The 20,822-nt window shown below is 39.3% G+C and overlaps 2 protein-coding genes across 3 annotated transcripts in view; one reads left to right on the top strand and one right to left on the bottom strand.

The window, feature by feature from the left end:
• Window positions 1-4,654, bottom strand: part of arhgap29a (Rho GTPase activating protein 29a) — a 37,895-nt gene extending 33,241 nt beyond the window's left edge. Inside the window, exons 1-2 of one of the 2 annotated variants that reach the window (XM_073488869.1) lie at window positions 4,481-4,654; window positions 2,714-3,111 (exon numbers count right to left, since the gene is read on the bottom strand). In XM_073488869.1, coding sequence (XP_073344970.1) covers window positions 2,714-3,014 — 301 coding nt within the window. In that variant the 5' untranslated portion in view covers window positions 3,015-3,111; window positions 4,481-4,654. The remainder of the gene's footprint in view (window positions 1-2,713; window positions 3,112-4,480) is intronic. The other variant, XM_073488868.1, reaches the window with a different exon arrangement.
• Window positions 4,655-7,001: 2,347 nt separating this feature from the next.
• Window positions 7,002-20,822, top strand: part of prkdc (protein kinase, DNA-activated, catalytic subunit) — a 41,220-nt gene continuing 27,399 nt past the window's right edge. Inside the window, exons 1-36 of the mRNA XM_073488640.1 lie at window positions 7,002-7,239; window positions 8,063-8,139; window positions 8,220-8,324; window positions 8,447-8,521; window positions 8,721-8,829; window positions 8,923-9,035; window positions 9,204-9,303; window positions 9,444-9,499; window positions 10,410-10,440; window positions 10,521-10,678; window positions 10,774-10,920; window positions 11,058-11,222; window positions 11,415-11,583; window positions 11,794-11,843; window positions 12,012-12,128; window positions 12,500-12,649; window positions 12,828-12,937; window positions 13,166-13,325; window positions 13,480-13,566; window positions 13,693-13,812; window positions 14,279-14,438; window positions 14,571-14,680; window positions 14,841-14,928; window positions 15,095-15,258; window positions 15,403-15,555; window positions 16,110-16,217; window positions 16,326-16,552; window positions 16,767-16,861; window positions 17,201-17,303; window positions 17,599-17,732; window positions 17,900-18,130; window positions 18,446-18,672; window positions 18,755-18,963; window positions 19,524-19,656; window positions 19,825-19,983; window positions 20,288-20,491. Coding sequence (XP_073344741.1) covers window positions 7,074-7,239; window positions 8,063-8,139; window positions 8,220-8,324; window positions 8,447-8,521; window positions 8,721-8,829; window positions 8,923-9,035; window positions 9,204-9,303; window positions 9,444-9,499; window positions 10,410-10,440; window positions 10,521-10,678; window positions 10,774-10,920; window positions 11,058-11,222; window positions 11,415-11,583; window positions 11,794-11,843; window positions 12,012-12,128; window positions 12,500-12,649; window positions 12,828-12,937; window positions 13,166-13,325; window positions 13,480-13,566; window positions 13,693-13,812; window positions 14,279-14,438; window positions 14,571-14,680; window positions 14,841-14,928; window positions 15,095-15,258; window positions 15,403-15,555; window positions 16,110-16,217; window positions 16,326-16,552; window positions 16,767-16,861; window positions 17,201-17,303; window positions 17,599-17,732; window positions 17,900-18,130; window positions 18,446-18,672; window positions 18,755-18,963; window positions 19,524-19,656; window positions 19,825-19,983; window positions 20,288-20,491 — 4,770 coding nt within the window. The 5' untranslated portion in view covers window positions 7,002-7,073. The remainder of the gene's footprint in view (window positions 7,240-8,062; window positions 8,140-8,219; window positions 8,325-8,446; window positions 8,522-8,720; window positions 8,830-8,922; window positions 9,036-9,203; window positions 9,304-9,443; window positions 9,500-10,409; window positions 10,441-10,520; window positions 10,679-10,773; window positions 10,921-11,057; window positions 11,223-11,414; window positions 11,584-11,793; window positions 11,844-12,011; window positions 12,129-12,499; window positions 12,650-12,827; window positions 12,938-13,165; window positions 13,326-13,479; window positions 13,567-13,692; window positions 13,813-14,278; window positions 14,439-14,570; window positions 14,681-14,840; window positions 14,929-15,094; window positions 15,259-15,402; window positions 15,556-16,109; window positions 16,218-16,325; window positions 16,553-16,766; window positions 16,862-17,200; window positions 17,304-17,598; window positions 17,733-17,899; window positions 18,131-18,445; window positions 18,673-18,754; window positions 18,964-19,523; window positions 19,657-19,824; window positions 19,984-20,287; window positions 20,492-20,822) is intronic.

The following is a 20,822-nucleotide window of genomic DNA, read 5'->3' as shown; positions in this document are numbered from 1 at the left end:
GGGTAATGACAGGTTTGAACTATTGTGAAGCGCTGCAGAGACAATATGGCCATAAATTAGAGGGGGATTTAAATCGCATCCAATCACAGCGCAGGTCAGTGACTCCCAACAATCTGTTAGCAAGCTCTGCTAAAGCTAAAGAGCGCTAAACCTAAACAGTGGCACTTTGAAGATGTGTCAAGCACAAACCATCTTGATATGAACAACAAATTTAATTTCAAAGACCTTAACATGAGGTTTGTGTTCGCATACACTGAAGTGAAATCACTGATTTGTTAAAGATTCTCCTTACAGGGTTCCATCACCTTTTCCAGAGTCAAATTCAAGCATTTTCACAGGGCATTTCCAAGCTTTTCCACTACCTTACAGCTGTAGTCAATTACATATTTAAATACATATACACTTTAAATGATTATTTCACATTATCACATTAAATCAGATGTTACTGTGCTATAAACAACCAAAATTATGTTCGATTTCAGCATCCCACAGAGGGGTGCCAAACACAAAAAAGTTGCATGTTTAAATGTGTCATCTGTCTGTAGACATGGCACCAAAGACAGCCTGGCTGAGTCAATATAAAACAATCACGCACACAAGCTAATTTATTATAAAAGTAAGGCAATTACAATTTCAAGCACTTTATCCAAAGTCCAAGCGCTTTTCAAACCCTGAAAACACCACATTAAAATTCAAGCATTTTCAACGATTTCCATCCGTGCAAACCCTGAACCTAACTTGTTCCTGGAATTTGAGGCACAATGGTCTCTTTGCTTGTTTCCTCACCAGTGGAGAAGAGGTCTGTTTTCTACATCCTAATCAGCCTAATTTCCCAAATCTGCCCTTTCCTGTATTTAGCCCAAATAAGCCCTCTAATGGGAATACTTTGCTTTACAATCACGTGTTGGCATCTCAGTGACTCCATTTGCATAATTGAGCTTGCGCTTACCGGACCTGTAAATTGTGTGCAGTTACATTAGCAGCAGAGTGGGCAGACACTCACTGAATTCTGTTTCCCGTGAGTTTGTTTTTAAGCCCATTTAAGGTCTGGTGTTCTGATGTTCTGCTCAGTCTATGCAGTTGTTATTTGGAGAGAACACAGATTATAAACCGGTTTCTTTATGGTAAGCAGCAAGGGCAAAATGTCTAGTATGACAGCTATGCAACCTTGTTACATTGCAAGAACCTGTGTGTACACGCCGTGTGTTTATCTGCTATTAAACGGACCAAAATTACAACTGTATCTGCGGTTGATCACACCTGACTAAGTCAGACACAAAAAATGTGGAGCCATAAAAGCTCAAGCTATATCTCACATTTAAATCAAGCCTTCCTTAACTCCAAAAAGCTGCAGACATCAACCTCTTGCACATGATTATTTACTGCTTTGATCCTCAGCATGCTGACAGGTCACCAAAGTCTCTCAAGCTTAAAAGGTGCCTGCTGCATGGCCCACTCTGACATGTCCAGCCGGGTCAAGCACCTTTATTGACCCCTCCAGACAAAAAACAAAGCCTGGGATTCCTTTTTCCCGGGCTTGGGTGTCATAGCACAGTGGTAACGGAGTGGAAAAAAGGGCTACCACCTGCACCTTCACCTCATCTTATTTATACCCTCCTTAAAACAGGTATGGGGATTAACAAATCTGGGACTGAGCCAAAAGCCAATGCAACACACACCAAGTCAGGAATGTCATAACCGCCCACACAAATATACACAGTCACACAGACAGGAGTACATCTCAGCACTGTGTCGACACTTCCCTATGGTTTGGAAATGATCTATTTCATCACTGATGAAGGGAAGCCTGTTAATTACAGACTTAGAGGGTGTTTTATACTGTCTAAATAAGCATCAGCTGAAATGCTGCTGTTGTTTAATGTGGCCACAGAGCAATTTTGAAGCATTAAAAGAGGGAATCCTTATCATATCAGGTTAAAATGTCCTTCCAAAGTACATTACTCTTTCTAAACCCAGAATTTTGGGCAAAAAAACACCCTTTTACCTGTTTTTAGAGAGACAAGTAAAGGCAACGTCTTTGTGTTTTCTGCTTTACAGAAGGGAGGGCAAGAACCAAACTAAAAGTGAGATAAGGCTGGTTGACTGACCGAGCAGCCAAGGCCACAGCGGGACAAAACAGGTAGATAGACTTGGGTCTGTGTACATTGTGGTAAAAGCAACAGTGTGTACACAAAGAGTTGACGGGCAGCTTCGGTCCGTTACAAATCCCTTTGGCTGTGTTTACACTATTCACCTTTTTTTTCCCCCCTATACACTGCTGCAACAAGTTCAGATATTTAATGACGCACACGACTTGAAAGATAATAATCATGTAATAGAAAGGGCTGGGTTTAACCACAACGATGTATTCATGTCATCACAGGAAATGAAACGACATGTCATAGCAAATTCCTAGAAGTAATTGCATGTGTAACTTACTGAAAAGTCCATATTCACAATGGCCAAATTTTTGTTGCAAAAAATCAATAACAGGTTACCTCCAGAGACACTTTGAAAAATAGCAGCAGACAAAGCTCAAGTAACTGTTTGAATCCATTAGTGTGAATATAACTGATAGGATTTATTACACCAGGACACCAGTTCCTCATAAAAGTATTGCTTAGTTAGATGAGAATGGTGAAAAAGCAACTCACACATTAGGAAATTACAAAAAGAACATTGTGTCTTTAGCAACATTTCTTTCCAAACATACCTTTGGAGTTGAAAACTTCTTTGAGTTGTAGAAGCACATCAGCAAACTTGCGCACATCGCTGACCAGCTGCATTATATAGTTCGGATCTGAGGCGGGGATATCTGGGCTGTCCGAGCTCACAGAGCCGCTCTTGGAGACCCTGCCTGGCACCCAGGAGCCTGCGCTGGCAGGGCTCACTGAAACCAAGCTGGAGCTGGAGAGTCGGGAGATGCCCAGAGGAAGTTTGGTTCCACCACCACTGCCTGTTCCGCCGCCTCCTGATCCTCCGCCTGTACTCTGGCGCAGCATGGCAGCCAGCATGTCTTATTGGTCCAGCGGCCCTCGGGCCTGGTGGCTGTTACTGGCAGTTCAGCTCCGGCTCAGACCCAGCACTGCAGCACAACAGGGATGAAGGAAGCTGCCAAGGAGAGTAAAAGACTTAATTCTCACAGGAACCATTTAAAATGCCATGACAGTACTGTTATACAGGTGTGGCACATTACCAGCTGGATTTTAGCAGGACATCCACCCTGACAGGTGTAAACAAGTAAACTGGACTCTTCTTCATCCTGAAACTTTACTACATATGTTCTTCATGGTGTTCAGAAGACAATGAAATATTTTTTCTCCATTGCCATTTGTTGGCAATAATCAACATGTGGATTATCCATATTACCTCTTGAAATTGACAACAATAAATCTGCAGGTAGTTTGAAAGGGTCAATCATAACAAAATGTTATGTGTGTGTGTAGCTGGACAGTTCCTGAACAGTGCCGCTGTCTGCCTGCAATGTTTCACAAGCAGTTTACTGTTTTGTACAATTTTATGAGGTAATTCAATCAAGTAGTTGTTGGAGGGCTAAACAGGTCTCAGTAGTCTTGAGCTTCATACAATAATGATACAAATTACAACCCAAAACATAATGTGACAGAGCAAACCAGTCTTTAACTGTGACATGCCAAACATGGAGTTATCCTTCAGAAGACATGTAACACCTCATACGGGACATGAAACTTATAGTCATATAATATATTCAATCAGTGGACACAGTTTGCGATGACAGCTTTCACACTTACAAATGTCCCTTTCTATATTATACTATATCCTCTGTGTTTGATTTAATTCAATGGTATTTGAAATATAGAGTCAGTTAAAGTCAGGAGGTCCAGGCGCATCCCCCCCTTCACAGGTCATCATAGGACAGGAGACTGCTGGTTAAAAATCTCAAAGTGTGATGATTTCTTGCATATAGCTGAATAAAACATGACGAGTTCAAGCCCGGGTAAGAATATGGGATGATTGAGGTCCACTAGTTAGTTCGGCATTCATACAATCTACCAAGCAACACTTTTTGTCATTAAAATCTCGACTTTTGCAAACAGTTCAGACCGCTAACCCGCGGCAACCATTTGTGTTTCACGTCAGTTACGTTAGCTCGGAAGAAATCTGAACTTTGGGATTTTGTTGAAGTCATACAAACTTCGCGTTTTAAAAGGTATGCCGAATGTGTGTGTTAACAGAAAAGAAGGGGTTAAAAATAAATTAAGATCAAGAACAAGAACAAGAACAAGTAACGTTAGGCGGTTTGCCGGCAAAATGCAGCATTAAAAGGCTAAATGTGGACGGAGTTCGCGTACATTTCAGAGTAAAACGTAACGTCACGCAGCTTAATTCAACCGTGTCCAGACACGTCTCCTCTTTCTTTAAATGTTAGCTAATATTTATCAACAACTTCACTTTTGTAGCTACTCAGACAAATGCTCAATTCTCACACACAAGTACACACCTGCTGTTGGATTCTGAAACATTTCAGCCGAAAGAAAAAAAGAACTGAAACGTAAAAATATGGCCAATCTTGAGAAAGACAAATTAATCCACAGACACAGCGCCTTATGTCCTTATGGTTCACAGCCGTGTCCCCAGAGCCCCTCACTGTCTGTCCGGCTCCGCTCCGCTCCGCTCCGTTCAATCACCTCCTCTCTCCATGTGATGTAGGCTGTAACTTGTGATTGGTGTGTGTGTGTGTGTGTGTGTGTGTGTGTGTATTCCTCCCATAACAACAGGTGTCTAGAGTTTTAAAGTGTCAAGTTATCCATATTTAAACATCAAACATCCGGTTGTACCTTGTACCAAAATAAATCCCCTGGATGGGAATTCACCACAACTTGCCGCATGTGAATTGATTAGTGCAATTCCGAAAGGCTTTTTTAAATAAAATCCAAACCAAGAATGATTGGGAAATTTGAATTTAGTAAAAAAAAAAATGTTTTAAATGAGACTACAATATGTATCCTTGTATCCACATATCATGCCTCATATTCAAAAGCTACAATAAACGACTTAGAAACTATCACGAAATCAATTTTCAGATATTGTAACATATAAATGTGTAAATTTTATCTCATATGCTCAAGTGTTAATGTAAAATTGGTCTTAAATACCCACCAACCTGAATTTAAAGCCCATACATCTAGTCTAAAAAGAACATTTTCTGAGTGACACGTTAAACTTTTATTCTGAACACAATTTCCAATCTACTTCCGGTATCATTCTGACGGACTTGACCTCATGCGGCCAATCTGAATTCTGTGAAATATCTTGACTACGTCACTCTGTTAAAGATAACCGGCTCAATAAAAGTCCAATGACATCCATAAAGTAGCCTGATTAGTTTTTATTTCACTTCGCACAAGAAGCACAGTGATAGAGATAAAATGCACTACCGCCACAGAGGCTGCAGACACTTTATTACGTTTGCCTGGGTTGTAAATCCCTGCAGTTTATATAGAGGCTTACTTGAATAGCTAGTGTGTTTTGCAGGCATAGTTTGCACTACTCTGCTGCCTGCAGTATGTCTCTGTGGTGCAGGGACATTGGGACCTTCTCCTGAGAAACACACACAACCCTCAGTCCTTTTAAATTAGGTGGCCTTGACATGAAAAAGTTTGGGAACCCCTGGTCTTTCTCACAGTAATAGAACTACACTTGGTCACCTATATTACCAACTGTCTGATATCATCAGTGAATTAATGCCATAAGAAGTAGGCCTCAAAAGTTTAATAGCATCTCATCCACATCTGTGCTGTTTGCTCGTGTTTAGTCCAAATATCTCTTCTTTATTTTTAACACACAAAATATTTTATAACAGACTTTCCATCTGTGAAACAAACTATTTTTATTTATGCATCAACTGTTTACAAAACCAAAGACTCTTAACCTTTAAGTTTTTCTCTGAAAATGGATCTGATGCAGGAGGCTCCTAGTAACACAGCGCACATGACTGACATCTGCTGGTGACATTGGTGTAGTGCAGTCAAATAAGGTAGAGGTTCATTAAGTCATCTGTGAATCTCGGTATTCTCTTTGAATATATGACTAAAGTTTGTTTTTTTTAATCAGTTTAATATTTATATTAAACTGATTATATATTTGTTTAACTAGTGTAAATCTCAATGGTGTTTTATCTCCATTATGTTTCCAGAGAAAATGGGATTATAGAAGATTAGTCCTGCACAAAGTGCCAGACCATACTCATACTCTATGAGACCTAGAATCTTGAATGGTCCATTAAAATATTCATCAACCAGCAAAAATCGAATCATCCAGGAAAACAAGGTTGCACTCATGATTAGAAGTAATTCGCACCACAAAAAAGACTTTAAGGCTTGTTCACTAGACTTACATGAAACTATTGAAGAGAGTCTCGCTCACTAGCTGCAGAATCACGTGCTTTCAGTGCCCTCCAGTGGTGAGAGCGAAGAACTGCAACATATTACATTCGTCAAGTTAGCGTTGATGCAGCCAGTATAGCACGGTAGTACTTCTGGTGAATATTTCCAAAATATCCAATCAAATATGGTGTTAATAGTCAAGTACAACTACCACTACATGTTACAAGTGAAATGTACTAATATTGCATTGACTTTTTGATTTTAATTTTGTACTTTGCTTTAAACAATATCGGGCAATATAATAATAATCAAAAATCAAATCATTCCAATAAGAAGCCCTGAAATGAATGTCCCTGTCCCTTAGGACAGTTAGGACTTTGGACATTGATTAACAATCAGCAGAATGAACGATGACACTGTTTTCATATCTATAATGGAGAAGTCAGCAGTTTCGATCCAAATTAGACAGATGTGTGTCCATGCCAACAGGGCTTTTATTTTGAAGCGCACACAGCACGTATCCTATCCTGGTTCTTCCTGATGTGCGTAATGACTTGAGATTGAATGCACTAGCTAGCTTGACAGTAGTGCGTTTTAGCTAGGTCAGTTGAGACGACACCGTAGTTCTGTGATTGTTATACCTGTGAGAGACAGTAATGTTGTGCTCGGGATGCTAATGTTAGTTTAACTTTGTTCCGCGCTGCAGTTATGTCTTCTCCCGACAGCAGCACTGCTGGAGGGACTCACGGGCTTCTTCTCAAACTTCATGAATCACTTTCAGACGAAGACACTCGAGCTGCAGCTTTGAAATGTCACGATATTGTCGGTGACTTGGGACAGGAATGCATGCTAACTTCAACCGAGAATGAACTTGGTAAGACAATGGATACTCCTCTCAATACTTCATTGGAAGGGATTGAATCCGCGCCAAACTCCATTGACAATCTGGCAATTTAATGTTAATATAGCTGCTGTTGTTGACGAGCGCTTAACACCTTGTTGGATACGGTGGTGTATGGATATTTAGAAGCTACTTATCAATTCGTCTTGCAGAAATTATTTCAGTAATGTCGATAACTTGTGTTTTATTGAGTTTGCCCGTGTCATGTCAGCGCCTTCCGCCAAAACTCACTCCCAGGGGGGCGGTGACACTCACTCAGAGTACAATAAAAAAAAGCCATGTGATTCTTGTTCAATAATTATAGGCTGAAATAAGATATTGTAACTTCATTACAAATCTTAACTATTATACTAGTAAAACTATCCAAATGCAAAGGATGAAGTGTTTCATTAATAAAGGATGTAGGATGTTCAGACCACAGGTTCCCTCCATGGCACCTTATTCCTCAGGGGGATTCACTCTTAAGTTCATACTGTATGCAACATGTGGTCGTACTATCACATTACAAGCACTAGCTGTGCCCTGTACTCAACTTCAATTAAAGCACAATATTCTTTACAATATATACAGTCGAGAAACATTTTAGTTCCACATAACTCTGATCATGTAATTTTCTCTGCAGTTACAGGATAGTTCATAAGTAATAATGCGTAATCTATGGAGTGTGTAGCAAAGGATCAGTAAGTTAATAGAGGCTTGCACAATGCACAGATGTGTTTATGTTTCATATTCAATTGTTGGTGTTTTGAAGTACATACTTTCCTTCTGATTCCACCTTTGCATTTTCATCTTGAAGCTTTACAGACATCGCTATTGTTCTCAAAAGACTATGGGCTGCTCAGCTTCCTCAGGAAGTCCCTGGCATCAGATGAGGTAGATATCAAGAAACAAACGTTGAACAATAATTGAGTGAATTTAAAATTCTCATGTTGACAGAAACATCTCTTTTCCAGTTCCGGGACACCCGAGTTGATATCATATGTTTTTTGGAGAAGTTTTTGGACCGAGTCTCGCCAAGAGTCAAAGGTTGGGAGAAGACTTATGCCATTGACATAAGAGTAAGTCCCCCTTTTAAGTCCCCCCTAGTACCTCACACTAAGGAAACACACTTTTGCTTGCATACATGTTTCTGAAAATTAATTATGTTTTTAACTCTCTTCCTTTCTTCTTTTTTATGCAGGACACATGCATGGTTGTGTATACGAAGGAAAAAGTGGCCAAATGTAGGACTCCAGTGCTGGACCTCCTCATTAAGGTTGGTTTCCTTTTCCATTTAGTGTATTTTCTTTAACATAAGCCTAGCGTGCAAGGTGAGAAAGACAGACTGCATTCGGATCAAAAGAAAAGATCCGCTGTTGCCCGTATTCCTTATTCATATCTTGTGAGAGTCTGTCTGGTATGTTTGTGAACATGGACTTAAATATAGACTTGGTCTTGTCAAATACTCACCACAGGTTCTCCAAACAACAAAGGCTTCCAGTGTGGCTGCAGAGCTTCGAATCGGTGAAATATTCAACAAATACTACAGCGAGCTTTGTCAGAAGAGCAAACTACCAGATTCAGGTGAGTCAGCCCTTGATGACTGAAATCTTAACACCATAATGAGAATGTCTTTATATAGGCATATTTTTCATATTTGTGTTGCTGTTTTTATAGTCCTTGGCAAAATCTATGAGTTGCTGGGAGTTCTTGCAGAGGTTCACCCCAGCGAGATGGTCAACAACTCTGACAAACTCTACAAAGCCTATCTAGGAGAGCTAAAAGAACAGGTATGTTTACAGATGAAACGGCGATGACATAAAAAAAACAAAGAGAATATCATGATCTGTTGTTTGGGCTGTGCCAAGTGTTGAACTTTGATGAACTAATGCAGCCAGTTGAAAACAGCTGGTAAAATGTGTGTTCATTCAGTTGTGGTTTTGTGGTTTTTGTTTCAGATGACCTCTTCAACAAAGGAACCCAAACTTTTTGTTGTAGCTGGATGTTTGAGAGGAATCACTGCTCTGATGGTCAACTTCACTAAAACCATGGAAGAAGGTGGGATGTTGTGTGTGTGTGTGTGTGTGTGTGTGTGTGTGTGTGTGTGTGTCTCTGTACTTCTCAATTCATCCATTCATTTCACATTTCCAACAAAAAAAATTGGAATAGCATGATTAGTGTGTCTCTGTGACTTGCAGATCCAGCAACGTCTAAGGACATTTTTCAGTATGCCCTGAAGGCAGTCAGTCCCCAGGTAAATGTCATTGTCTCAGCTATCCAACTGTCATTAACCGTTGCAGCACCCAGTTGGCAAGGAAAGTGTACATGTAATGTGTAGTGCTGTGTATTGAACCTCAATTCTTTTATGGTACCAGCAGAAATGTGTCACTGTCACAACAACACCATTTAATATACGTTATCATATTGACCATTACATTTGTGCATACTGTGTCAAGGCATGCTGAACTGTTTTTAGATTGTGTTTTACTAGGGCTGTACCATTCAAAGCTTCTTTAATGTTGACATTGGAATTATTCTAAATCCAAAACTCCAGAGCGTTGACAAGTCTAAAAGTCCAAGTTTATTGAAATAAGATGGATGCAATTATTTCTAAAATTCACAAAATATTCAGGTTCTGTCCGTCTTTGTTGGTGTTCAGCCTTTCAGAAATAATATTTTCACTGCAGTCAAAAAACTGCTTACTCTTCTGCTTGCTGCGCACAAAATGAGGCTTGCACTTAGATTTTTTGTTGACGTGGGTATATAAATGTAATTTATGGTGCTGTTAGATTGCTGCTAGACGACCCCATCATTACATTTCAGCCCTAACACTATTATAGTATATTACTGAAGTCCTTAAAAAAAAAACGATCATAGTATCTTTGTCTTGGCACTCCATTAAAGACATCATCACTTTCATATCACTAACAACTGTAGTAAGATATTGAAGAAATTGCCAGTTTAGTTGATTTAATTAAAAAAGACTCTTTAATCTGATGAAACACTTCATCATAAAACATGACAGACATTAAAAGATTCATTTGGAAACCTCAATAGAAGCTTCGAATGTGAAAAAAGACGTCCAGTCCAGCTCTGTATTTTAAATTGAATGTGTTACCATGCAACGTGCCTCCTCTGACTGTTTTCCCTTTTTTTTTTTGTAGATGGAAATGAGTCGCTATGCTGTCACATTTGGTAAGGCCTGCCATTTCCATCGCAAAATGATGAGATAAACCTCCCTAAAAATCTAATATCTCTTTGACTTTCTTAAACAGCTGGGCTTAGACTAATTGCCAGACATGCATCCCAGTTCAGCAGCTGCCTTATGGACCACTACAGAGCTTTGTTTGAGGTCATGTCTAAACTCTGTGGACACATCAACGCTGAGATGAAGAAGACAAGTTACTATGCACTTGAATCTTTCCTCAAACAGGTAAACACTTAAAGGCTTTTCCAGACAAACATGATCATAAATGAATTTAAGAGTAAAAATATTTCCAAAACCAATATTTTTATAATCATATGAAGGTTGCAATGCTGGTGGCAGAGAACATTGAGGAGCACAAAAGCAAGCTGAAGTTCTTCATGCAGAAGTTCTGCGGCATCATTAAGACCATGGACTCTACACATAAAGAACTGTCCATTGCCATACGAGGATATGGATTCTTTGCAACCGTATGTTAATTGCCTTTGTTTGCTTTAATAACAGTTTGGTTTCCTGTGTATTCCACTAAATAATCTTTGTTGTTCATGTACAGTCCAGACTTCTTAATAAAAAATGCCAAAAAAGCCTTAAAAACTTTTTCTTTTAGCCATGCAAGAAAGTCTGCCCACAAGACGTGGACTTGATGTACACAGAGCTGATTCAGCGCTGTAAGCAGATGTACCTGACTGAGTCTGATGGGGAGGACGACAGTCTCTACCAGCTGCCAAGCTTCCTGGACTCTATTGCTAGTGTCCTGATTCACCTGGACAAGGTAACAAACTCTGTCATTAAAGTTTGACCACAGTTGAATAACAACAATACCCCCAATCTAACTGACATGCATTATAGTTTTCGGCCTTATCTGTACATCCTTGTATGCGCCAAGATGTCATGCAGTGGCAAGAAAGACTCATCTGCCATGGATTGTCTCATTTCAATGTCTGCTTTGTGTCTGTGCTCTCAGATTCCAGAAGTGTATACACCTCTACTGGAGCGTCTCCTCGTAGTGCAGATTGACAGCTTCCCTCAGTACAGCGAGAGAATGCAGACTGCGTGTTGCCGGTCCATCCTTAAGGTGCTGGTGGCCATGGCTTCTAAAGGACCTGTCTTATGGACTTTCATAAGCTCAGTGGGTAAGTAGATCATGATCACATTACACCTGAAGGCCATCTTTGTATTTTGAAAGGAAACCCTGCATTTTATCATGTTATCTGTAAAAGTGTCAATTCAGTAAATAGTGTAAAAATAGAATTGATTATAATCTGATTTTATCACCATGTTGCTCTTGTATGATTTATCTGAGATTATATCTGCTAAAACCTTCACTTTTCATTATTTTTCAGTGCACCAGGGCTTGATTCGTGTCTGTTCAAAACCCATCATGCTTGCTGAGGTCAGATGCATGTTTCCAGATGTTGATGTCATTATTGAATCCAGACACATGTATATATTTGCTCAGCTGAATGTTTTGTTTGCAATCATATTTGTTTTCCTTTAATTAAAAACTCTTTTTTTACTGTGCTGATAGAGGAAATATGCCTTTTTGTCCTCATTTGCTCAGGACAAAGACGGTGGTCCGTCTGAGTATTCCCAAGTTCGTGTTGGAAAGTGGAAAGTTCCGTCGAGTCAGAACTATCTTGCTCTGTATAAAAGCCTTCTAGACTGTGATCAGCTTAAGGTACAGCTATGTTCTTTAATTTTATCTTTTTAAGATGTGAAAGTATTTATTCATTTACTATCAATAAGTCTAAATTTCGGTTATTATGTATTACACTACTTTATTACCATAAAACTACTTTGGGTGCTTGTGGCAAGACACTGTACATAATTAAAACGAATGAAAAATATTAAGGGAGTATTGCCTGTACAGTTTTGAATTGTAAATATTTAGGTACATAATATAATGACAGATATATTTACTAGCCACATTGTCTCCTCACATGCCTTCCTTCATTAGAGGAGGCAGCTGCAAGGGAGATTGTTTTCATTGATGTTTAATGAGCATATAAGTTTTATTTTTGTTCATTTTACATTTTTGTCCTCCTGCAGGATTCAGGATTTCTGGACGGAGCTTTTGAAAGTCAGAATGCTGCCCTGGTACCTTTGAGCCGTCTCCTTTATGATGAGTTGGTGAAATCCATTCTCCGAATTGTGGAGAAATTGGACTTGTCTGTGCAGAAAGTGACAACAGGAGAAGAGGTGAGGTCATTATGATAAAGCCCTAGTAAACTTTGCCTATTTATTTTTTTTATGGCGAGAAAAATGTGAACATGTTTTATCCTTTCTGTTGTAAGTATAACTTTAACCATAATTCACTTGGTCTTCAGATGTCTGTCTTTTGAACACTAATCCATGGCACTTGCCTCCCCTCTGTCAGGCTCCAGATGATGCGGCTCACGTCCTTCCCTCCTCTGACCCCACAGCTCATCTGTTGCCTAATAAGATCAAAGATTTCACTGCCTTTATCAACCTGGTTGACTTCTGCAGGTAATTGACACAACATAAGATACTCCAAGGTGTCTGAATACGAACAGAAGCATGCTGGATACTTTATATATGACACTTTTCGACCTTTTGGTCCTTCACTCTCTTCCATCCACATTTCAACCTGGGAGATCAATCTGTTAGGCATTGTAGGGCCATAAAAAGTGTACATACTCAGTATAGTATATATTATGGTTCATTTTCAGTCTCACTGTTTTCCTTTTTTTGCAGTGAGTTGTTGCTGAATAAACATGTGGAGTACTTTCAGTCCTGGGTGTATCCCCTAAGCCATGAACTTATCCTCCACTCCATACGAAACCCACTCGTCAGTGGCTTCTACAAGCTGCTGTCTGTCACCATGAAGATTGCCAAGAGAATCAAGTACTACCAGGTACAGTTCCACTAGTACAAAGCATTTTGTAAGCTCAGTCATATGAGATATAGAATAATTGCAGAGTTGAAGAAACTCAAAGAAAAAGAAGTTGTGAAGTACTCTTCTGACATTGAATATATCTTACAAATATCAACAATCTGTTTTTTAACAGGGAGTTGGCCTGAGAAACTCTTCAAACGCCCAGAGCGACACAGTGAAAAGTGCTAGCTTTGCACTCTTCTCTAAGTTTGGAAAAGAGGTAGTTGCTCTTCACAATTTTTACTGGAAGTGTTATAAACTTGCTTGTTGGTGCAATTAACTAAAATGAGGCATTACTGGTGAACTTAATATGTCGGAGATGTGAGTGACATTTGTTTCCCACTAGGTGTGTGTAAGAATGAAGCAGTATAAAGATGAGCTGTTGGCATCCTGCTTGACATTTGTCCTCTCGCTGCATCACAACATCATAGCTTTGGACATCAAGGCCTACTGTCCTGCTCTTGAGGTGGGTCCTTTCATTTGTTTCATTGTGCATTTGTGATGTAGATGAAGATGAATAAATTCAACTTAAAACAAAAACCTAAAATGTGGACGTACAGTGGATAGTTTAATGCAGTAATTTTCAACCGAGGCAGTTGTACCCCAGCTGTTACTTCTGCAGTTTCCAGGGAGCATGTGGAAAATTGTAGAGTCACTTATATAATTTGTCTGATTTTGTCTAACATTTGCTCGATAGAATAAAAGTTACAATTTGAATAAAAAATATGCCCATATCATACCATGTTGCAACTAAACGCAGACAATCAAAGAGAAAGCGACTTCAAGTCAAGAATGAATGGTTGTAATAGTTAAAAGTAGGTGTGTGTGTGTGTGTGTGTGTGTGTGTGTGTGTGTGTGTGTGTGTGTGTGTGTGTGTGTGTGTGTGTGTGTGTGTTTGTTTGTGTGTGTGTGTGTGTGAATGGGGCTTCTAGGCAGCTCTGAAGTTGGGTTTGAGCCATGTTCCTTTGGCCAACGTAGCCCTAGACGCTCTTGAGGACTGGTCCTCCCACATCCCCTTGGAGACCATGCAGCCCTGCTACACTATTGTCCTTCCTCTTCTGGATGGATACCTCAAAACCACGTCCACCGACAGTAAGCCCATAATATTCAGTGGTCAAGTCAGTTGATGGACAGTTTGGTCACATTTAAAATGATTTTCAGTTTAATAAATGAAGATATCAGCCAAATTAACATAAAGTCTGATTCAGATGTTGTTGCCTTTAGACAAAGACGACAGCAACTGGGAGGTGATGTCGTCTGTGTCTTCAGGACGTGACAAAGGATACAGCCGAGTGATGACAAGGCTCCTGAAAAAATCTAACCAGCTCACTATGGTGGGAAAAAATATTTCAGGAGAGCAATTTGCCTTTTGTGTTGTTTCCTAAGCTGTCTTCAGTGGTTTTCTCCTTTTTCAACCACTAATGATGCATGATGATAACACTGAACAGTGAAGTCCCGTATTTGAATGTACTGATTTCTTCTATGTGAATGCAGGAAGATGCTCCACTTGACATTGTGAGGCTCAGGGTGGTGAAGTTGCTCGGTCACCTGGGAGGAAAGCTGAACAGGAACCTTGTAACTGGTGAGGATTTACATAATCAATCCACCATGTTCATCTATTTTCCACTGACATTTTCGGTATTTTAGCAATGTTCCAGATTGATGCTTTGTCAACACTTAACACATGACTGTTAATAGAAATACTTGCTGTTTTTATTGATCAAAGACCTCTATTTTTATACATTTAGTGGTGTCATCAGAGGAGATGATGAAGAAATTTGTTGCCTGGGATTCTGAGAAAAGGCTCAGCTTTGCAGTGCCGTTCGCTGACATGAAGCCAGTCATCTACCTCGACCCATTTCTGCCTCGAATTAGTGAACTGGCTCTGTCCACAAGTGACAGACACACCAAAGTATGTAATCTTATATGGAAGAGTTTCCCCCTTCAGTGGCAGTTCACAAAATTAATTTGATGCAATCTTTTGGTTGTGATATGATAACAACCCAATAAAAACAAACTACATTTTTGAATCAAGTTTCTCTTTTGTTTGATGCAGGTAGCAGCTTGTGAGCTGCTCCACAGCTTGGTGGTTTACATGGTTGGGAAGAGTGCTCAGATGGTTGAAGGGGAGAACAGCTTGCCACCTATGTACAAGCTGCACAAGAGGCTGTTTCCTGTGCTACTGCGTCTGGCCTGTGATGTGGATCAGGTGTGTGCACTCCACCAAGATAGTTATCCCAGACATGATACCTGCTAGTCATGAAAGGTCCTTTAAATCTGATGGAATTTGGAAGGATTTTAAACCGGTCAAGGAGAGACATGTATGTTAATAAACACTGCCATCTTGTTTAAATTTAGATGGTGGTAATCAACTAAATTGTCGAGGGAATTTTAATCTTGACCCTTTCACAAAATAATGTCTGACAAACCGGGAAAGAAGAATATTTGTAGCATAAGTATATTTGTTTTTCAATTTAGCCTGAGTATTTGTTTTACTTTACTTTTCTTTTTTTTACTTTAAGTTACTAAATAGGCTACATTCCATTGTCTGCATGTAAAGACTGCAAGTTGTCATTATAAAAATTCTCAGTGTTGTAACGGTAATTAACCATGTCTCAAACTATGGTGTGTTGGATTCTTGAATTTAAGGAATTGGGCCTTGAAATCCCTTCTTAAGTCCCTGAATTTGATCTAAGGTGTGGGAACGCTGGGTATGTGATGATGTCTAAAGTATTGTTAATGAATTAAAAAATGTTTTACTAGGTGACCAGACAGCTCTTTGAACCGCTGGTTATGCAACTGATTCATTGGTTCACCAACAACAAGAAGTTTGAAAGCCAAGATACAGTTGCTGTTCTAGAGGCCATTATGGTAAGTATGTATACTCTATGAAGAGCTTTAGAGGCTAAATGTCTTCAGCGTTTCTTTTCTGCCTCCTTTGGTCGCCTAATTTTCTTTTGTGTGTGCTTTTCTGTTCAGGACGGTGTGGTCGACCCGATGGACAGCACTCTCAGAGACTTCTGTGGCCGCTGCATTGAAGAGTTTGTCAGATGGTCGATCAAACAAACCACACCCAAGCAGCAAGAGAAGAGCCCCACTAACATGAAATCCTTGTTTAAGCGTATCTACAGCTTGGCTCTCCACCCCAGTGGCTTCAAAAGACTTGGTGCAGCCTTAGCATTCAATAGCATCTACAGACTTTTCAGGTACGATACTTTTCTCTCTGTTTGGACACTTGGAGTTAATTTATATAGTATCTAAAGAAGCAAGCTGTATCTTGCTTTTGATATTTAAGGTTTGACTGATAGTGATAATGTTTTGTTGTCATTCTATTTAAATAACTACCTTTTTATGCCAAAGAAATGCTAGTTTATAACTAAATTGATGGGTTGTTTTACTGTTTTTTATTTATCTCTGCAGGGAGGAAAGTTCCTTGGTGGAGCAGTTTATCTTCGAAGTTCTTGTCATATTTGTCGAAAGTCTGGCTCTTGCACACTCAGATGAGCGATCTTTGGGTAATTGTTCTCCACTTCAGATTTATAGACAGGACATTTTTACAGGACAGGTTTTAAAATCATTTTCAATGTGTTCATGTTATAAAATATATAAATGGGTTCATGTGAAATGTATGACTGATAACTTGCAGTGATATTTAATGCCTTGGGAACAGATATTTCTTTGAAGGTGATATATCAGTGTGTTACAGTGCTATCATATTATGTTGCAAAAACAATACAATGTTTCAAGCCACTTTATGGTTGTTTCTACTTTGCATTAAAGGAGAATTATAATGGAAAGCTAATTTAATTTTCAAAAAAGGTATTAAGCTGTTATTGCTGCTCCTCCATCCTCAGGTACATTGCAGCAGTGTGGAAGTGCCATTGATCACCTGAAACGAATCATTAAACACAAGGCCCCCAATCTCAATCAGAACAATGCTAAGAGACGCGTCCCAAGGTCGGTATTCTGTGAACATGGATGTTAATTTTTGCAAGCGATGGCGCTTCCCAAAGTCAATTTAACATAACAAAATTAAAATATATAGTTGCTTTGAAATGAAAATGAGCAGTCAGATACGTTTTGTATATTTAGCATCACATTTCATAGATACACATAAAGTTTTATTATGTGTGAATTCTCCATATTTGTACAAGAAGGCTAAAGCTAAGACTAAAGTAATATTTATGCTATTATGAGATATTATAATTTGTATTTGGAAATTAATATGAAATTCCTCTTTCTCTTCATACAGGGGCTTTCCCCCTGATGAAAAGCTGTGCCTCTCTGATGTGGTTTTATGGCTCCTTGAACAATGTGGCCGCCCTCAGACTGAGTGTCGCCACAAATGCATGGAACTCTTCTACGAGTTTATACCCCTCCTCCCAGGTGAGCAATCCAACCAAGGGCTTCCTCATCCAGATATAAAAGTGAACACAACACATGCATTTCATAAAAAGAATCCCATCATATCATCACAGTAGTAATGCATTAATTTTGATTATTTTTTATAGTTATACAAGTGAATAAACTCTTTGTCTGTGACTGAACTGAAGGAAAGAAGTCTCCACCTCAGTGGTTGGATGGCATGCTGAAGGATCATGGTATAAGTTTCCTGATCTCACGGTTTGAGGGCGGAGGTCTCCTCTCCCAGCCCACTCTCAGGGACCTGTCTAGTCCTTTCAGCGTCAGAGCCACCCTGCAGTGGATGGACCTACTGCTGGCTTCCCTGGACTGCTACAACACCTTCATCAAGTTACACATAATCAAGCCTCATCACATGCTTGGTAAGACTTGTTTGTGAAACCATTGACAATTATAGTATGTTATTACTACCCATACCATTTCTTATACTGGGATAGTGAGATAATGAGCCAGTAGTTGTAAGTGGGGTCATGTTGTGACTTACATTTTGTCATATTGTAACTGCTATGACATTGCAAATTTGACATTTCTAAAAAAAAAGATGTATTTTCAGTTTGAAATCAGTGTTGACTATTCCATCCGTACTTTCTAACATGAAACCTCATTTAACATTATATTGGCCCTGCAGTGATCGCAATAAATACTATTCTTATTCTTCCCTTATTGTTCCCCCAAAGGCTCCAAAGAGAAATCAAGCTTTCTGAAAGCTATGAGTTTCTTTCTGACTGAGTTGGCAACTCATGAACTGGCAGCAGCAGAGAGCTGTTTCCCTCTTGGTGAAAGGAGCTCTCACTTCAGCCCAAGAGAGGTGGACCAGTACAACTTCAGCAAGTGCACCATTATTGTCCGCCTGTTGGAGTTTGCCACTATGATTCTTGAGAAAGGAGACCAGGAGTTTTGGAAGGTATCACTGAATCTAAGAAAAGGCTTGATTTTTTTCATTTGAAAGGGGTTTTTTTGCTCACTTTATCATAATTAATTCACAGCTTCTGGAACAAGACATTTTGGTCTCAGCTTTTTTTGAGCTGACTGCGCTGGTGGTGTGTGAGCCATCCACTGTTGGTTTCAACATGGCAGATGTGGAGGTAATGAAGAACCTCCCAGATGTGTGTGTTCCTTTACTGAAGGTCCTGCTGACCTCACCCTATCACACTCGTATTGAAGGCAGTTTGCGGACAAAAATCTCACGAAAAAGGTATGTTGATTATCTTTTTAGTACACTATTTTGAGTTCACTGTTAGAGACAAAGACTGGCCACATGCAATGGCTATCATTACAAAAAATGGTTTGAGAATAGTCATTGTTGTTGTCAGAAGGTAACGATTAAAATTTGTTTCAATAATTAAATAATATAATCCTCTGCAAAATGAAGAATAGACAGAGGAATTGAACATTCACATTTTATAAATTACAAATTTAGACATCACTTTTAGGTCAGTCCCAGTTTTAAACAAACTCTCCCATCTGTGTGATGTATGGTATATTATGCTAGAAGAAAATAAAAAACAAACTTGGATTAAGCTAATTGAGGCCTGAATAGACAACTAGCTATTTGGACAGCCATAAAAATAGATATGAAATCTCAAAAAATAAGTAGCATGTCAGTTGTAACTTATTGTAACAAACAATCACCCGTTCTCCTCTGTGGCATTACTTCTGATTGCAATCTCTGAAACCCTGATTGTGATAATAGTACAGTTGTCAAAACCAGCCATCTTTTTTTTTCTTTCTTAATTTCTTAAATGTTCTCTCCAGTGTTGAGGACTTGTGTGCTGTAGACCTCTACCATTCCAGCACTCTGAGCCACCACGACCAGATGGAAATGGTTCTGTCCTCCTGTAAGCAGATCCACAAAGCAGACTTCCTCAGCTCCATTCTGCACAGCCAGGTATTTTCCTTTTGCATAATCATTTAACACTCAATATATACTGAAAAGGAATTTAATGCATTTTATATTTTGTGCACTGATGTAATGCAGTATTTTGGCCATTTTCTTACAGTGCTTATTGCATATGAAAATATTAGACACACATTTGTCTTTCTCTATGTGTTAAAGGATGCTGCCTATGCCAAATCCCTTGGGTCCCGACTTCTAATGACAGTGTACAAAGGTATAGCACCCGGTGAGGACAGGAAGGCACTTCCATCATTGGACATAAATACCAAGAGGCTAGCAGACGGCCTGCTTCAGCTTGCCTTCTCTCTAAGTCAACAGGTCAGTGCTATCGCTCTTTGGATTAGATTTGATAAAATGAGATGAAATTGAAACCTTCTATGGTGAGCTGCAGTCAACTGACTACAGAAGAATATAACAATGTTGCAACACTGCCAGTGGATGTATTGACACAATGAAACTCACAGTTTAAACACTGTAAAAAGCATGAATAGCATACAAATTTATAGTTTGTTAAAAAATATATTTAGATCATTACGTCAATGAAAAGCTCCTCGAATATAATGTAGTTCTTCAGTGTTTCACTGCTCCCTGCCTGCTGTTGTGTGTTGCTGTTTCTATGCAGAGTGAGCAGCTGGTGGACTTGTTGCTGAACACCATCATGCTCTCTGTGCCGATATCTGGAAGCCATAGCCATAACTTCCTGAGCTTTTCGCATGGCGAGTATTTCTACAGCCTCTTCCAGATGACTATCAACACTGAGTTGCTGAGAAGTCTGGACACTACAGTACCACGCCTCATGACAGCTTCCTCTCAAAACCCCAGCATGGTAGCTCTTTTTCTCTTTTTTTCCCCACATTTATAAAATGGTTAAAAATAAAGGTTATTGTACAAAACATTTCCAAAAGCATTCCCAACACAGATATAACATTTAAAGGTGAAACATGTTTACAGCCTGACACCTGCTTAATGAGGCTATATAGACAATGTGGTCTTGTGAAATTTGTGGTCTTTGTTCTGCTCATGTATTGAGTAAAGTGAACAATCAGATAATCTCCCCAAATGAGATGAATCAAATGACCATTTTAACATGATGCTTACTTGATGGCATACAGAAATTAAAGGTTAGCAGCAGCTATAAATTTAGATGTATAGAAATG

This window comes from Pagrus major, chromosome 19 (assembly GCF_040436345.1).
Source record: "Pagrus major chromosome 19, Pma_NU_1.0".
NCBI lineage: Eukaryota > Metazoa > Chordata > Actinopteri > Spariformes > Sparidae > Pagrus > Pagrus major.
Note: the sequence above shows the minus strand (reverse complement) of the source record. Positions and strands in the feature narration are given on the sequence as shown.